The 3,271-nt window shown below is 61.7% G+C and overlaps 1 protein-coding gene across 1 annotated transcript; it reads right to left on the bottom strand.

Moving 5' to 3' along the window:
• Positions 1-2,009, bottom strand: LOC135419445 (cell surface glycoprotein 1-like). The gene is made up of 3 exons (XM_064665846.1): positions 1,892-2,009; positions 1,664-1,735; positions 1-1,183 (listed from the first exon to the last, which is right to left on the bottom strand). The coding sequence occupies exons 1-3, from the start codon at positions 1,989-1,991 to the stop codon at positions 90-92; spliced, it is 1,266 nt and encodes a 421-aa protein (XP_064521916.1). The 5' UTR covers positions 1,992-2,009; the 3' UTR covers positions 1-89.
• Between the last annotated feature and the right edge of the window lie 1,262 nt (positions 2,010-3,271).

Here is a 3,271-nt window from a genome sequence, read left to right as displayed (position 1 = left end):
GATCCCCAAACGATCTGTCCCTCCCCCCGGGACAGATCCCCAAACGATCTGTCCCTCTCCCTGGGACAGATCCCCAAACGATCTGTCCCTCAACAACTTCCTGCCCCAGCCCTGGCTGCGGGAGCCTTGCACTTGCTCCCAGTGCTTGGCCCAGAGCCCCTCTTCCTCTTTGTGCCCCGCCTTTCCAGAGCGATGTTACGTGCTGACTCGCTGCTCTGAGGCGGTGGCAGCCCTGCGCCCGCACCCTGCTGAGGGTCCTGAGGCTTGATGCCGCCTGCCTTGCAGTGTCCCGTGCTCAGGACGGCTCTGGAAGGCTTGGGGACACTGCAGTCAGTGGGCGGCATCTTCTTGGGCGGGCAGAGTGAGGTGTTCTTGGGCCGGGGGCTGGTGCCACTGGTGCCAGCATGGTCCGTGGGCACGGGGACGCTGCTGCGATCATCCCGACTGGTACCCACGGCTCCCTGGGAGCGATGCAAGTGGCTCCGAGTCCCTTTCAGCAGGACCTTGCGACGCAGCCCAGTGTCGCTGGCTGGAGTCACCCCATGGGCCCCGATGGCTTGGCCGTGGAGTGGGCCAGGGTGGCTGGCAGTGCTGTGACTGGGCAGGGAGATGTCAGCCCTCGGGAAGGTGTCCTCATCCATGGGGACATCGCTGCTCACTGAGATGTCACAGCTCACAAGGTGATCACTGCCTGAGGGGGAGCCACCATCCATGGGGACGTCAGTGGCCAGCGAGAGGTCACGGCCTGACGGGCTGTCCTCGTCCATGGTGACGTCGCTGGCCAAGGAGAGGTCACGGCCTGACGGGCTGTCCTCATCCATGGTGATGTCGCTGGCCAAGGAGAGGTCACGGCCTGACGGGCTGTCCTCGTCCATGGTGACGTCGCTGGCCAGCGAGAGGTCGCAGCCTGACGGGGTGTCGTCATCCATGGGGACATCACTGCCCAGACTGATGTCAAGAGCTGGGGTGGTGTCCAAATCCATGGGCACGCTGGTGTCTGGAGGGCTGCCACGGCCCAGGGGTGTCCCTGAGGGGTTGGTTGAGCTGGTAGGGCCGTGTTGGGTGTCCCGCACTGGTGGGGCTGGGACCAGGGCCTTCCTGCAGCCCCGGGCATTGCCTGATGGAGGAGCAATGCCATGGCTGCTTGCCAAGGGGGCTGGTGGAGGCAGCTGAGTCCGTGTCCCTGTGGAGCAGAAGATATGGGTGGGGGTTGGAGCAGTCACTGCTTGGAGCCATTGGCACAGGGGAGAAGGGAGATGGGGGGGCTCGGGGCTGAGAGAGTCTCCTGGAGCACCCGCTGAGCCGACCCCGAACACAGGCATCCCCCTGCTCTGAGCGGCAGCTTGCCTGAGGGACCGTCCCTGCGGGGTGAGCTGCCGTGCCACGGCCATGGGGTTGCACAGGGGACGGCAAAATGGCAGAGACGGCCCCAAGATCCTGGGAAAATATCTCTAAAAGCTCTTACTTGAACAGAGGTGGCCCAGGCAATGCCAGGTCTGCTCGCTGTGCTGTGCTGAGCCAAGGTGCCCCAGCTGGCAGGGGGACAGGGGTGCTGTGGCTGCTGGAGGTGCCGGCAGGGCTGGAGGAGCCAGGGCAGGCCTGGGGGCTGGAGGGGTTGGGGGCAGGGAATGCCGAGGGGCCAAGGCAGATGGGACTGCCATACCTGCTGGTGGGGCAGAGGGAGCTGGCAAGGGCTGCTGCTTCTGGCCAGGCTGTTGGCCGAGGCTGGCTGATCCTGCGAGAAAGAGCAAACGCTGGAGGTCACGTGCCAGTCGGGGGGTGTCGGGCGCTCAGAGGACTGAGGAGGAGGAGGGGAAGGGGCAGGGGAGCAAGGGCTGTGAATGTCCCCGCCGTGCGTCCGGGGCCTTTTGGGCTCAGGGTCTGTCCTCACCTGTGGGGCAGGAGGTTCCGCGAGAGACAAACGGCTGCAGGAGCTGGGCTATGGTTGAGCTCCAGCTCACACAACGCTGCCACAGAGCTGACAGGGCCATGGCCAGTCAGCTTCGGCGACCGCTCCGTTGTGTTGACTGGACCCGGGTCTGGACGCTCCTCTTGGAGCGTCTCCAGGGACGGAATGTTGGGGCTCCCATTGTTGTGTCATAGAGACAGCAACAGTGCTGCCGCTTCCCTTGTTCTGCCCCACCCCCAACAGCTTTGCCAGCTCTTTGTGGGGAGAGGAAGGGTTAACCAAAGAGTTAGAATCACAGAATATCCTGAGCTGGAAGGGACCCACAAGGATGGTCCAGTCCAGCTCCCGGCCTTGCACAGGACAGCCCAGCAATCCCACCAAGTGCCCGAGAGCGTTGTCCAAACGCTCCTTGAGCTCTGGCAGCCTTGGGGCCAAGACCACTGCCCTGGGGAGCCTGTTCCAGTGGCCGACCACCCTCTGGGGGAAGAAGCTTTTCCTAATATCCAACCTAGGCCGCCCCTGACACGGCTCCAGCCGTTCCCTGGGGTCCTGTCCCTGGTCACACGGAGCAGAAATTGCTGCTGCTGCCCCTTGGCAGGAAGCTGCAGCCCCCCAGGAGATCTGAGCTCAGTCTCCTCCAGGCTGAACAAAGCCAGTGACCTCAGACCTCAAGCACAAGGTCCTGCACCTGGGTCAGGGCTTGGTTGGTGCCACCTGGCACAACATCAACTTCCGAATTTCCCAACACAACAGGGAGGACCAAGAAGGCTTGGATAGGAGAGACTGTTTACAAGGGACTGCAGTGACAGAACAAGGGGGAATGGCTTCACACTGGCAGAGGGCAGGATTAGATGGGATTCTGGAAAAAAATTCTTCCCCGTGAGAGTGGTGAGGCCCCGGCACACGTTGTCCAGAGAAGCCGTGGCTGCCCCATCCCTGGAAGTGTTCACGGCCGGGTTGGACGGGGCTTGGAGCAACCTTGTCTAGATGAGCTTTAAGGTCCCTTCCAGCGCAAACTCTTCTAGGAGTCTTGAAAAACAGGGGGCACCTGCAGAAAGCAGGAGGTAAATAAAAGCGTTGGCCATACGAAGTCAAACTCTGGTTACCGAAGGTCATCACCTCATTCTGGGGACTAATCCCGTGACTTCTCAGCATTGGAAGTTAGCATTGCTGAAAGCGATGCACGTTGACAGAAAACCAAACAATGCAACCAAAACTGCCTGGTGGAAGGATCCTGGAGCAAGCTCACCATCCTGGAGGCAAGGCTTGGGCAATTTCTCTGCCTCTGCCGTAAACCTGGCAGTTCTGGCCTTACACTGGAGAGTCTTTTTCTGCTCTCCGTTCCATGGGGAGACAAGCGTG

The sequence above is a fragment of the Pseudopipra pipra genome, chromosome 1 (genome assembly GCF_036250125.1).
Source record: "Pseudopipra pipra isolate bDixPip1 chromosome 1, bDixPip1.hap1, whole genome shotgun sequence".
Classification (NCBI taxonomy): Eukaryota; Metazoa; Chordata; class Aves; order Passeriformes; family Pipridae; genus Pseudopipra; species Pseudopipra pipra.
Note: the sequence above shows the minus strand (reverse complement) of the source record. Positions and strands in the feature narration are given on the sequence as shown.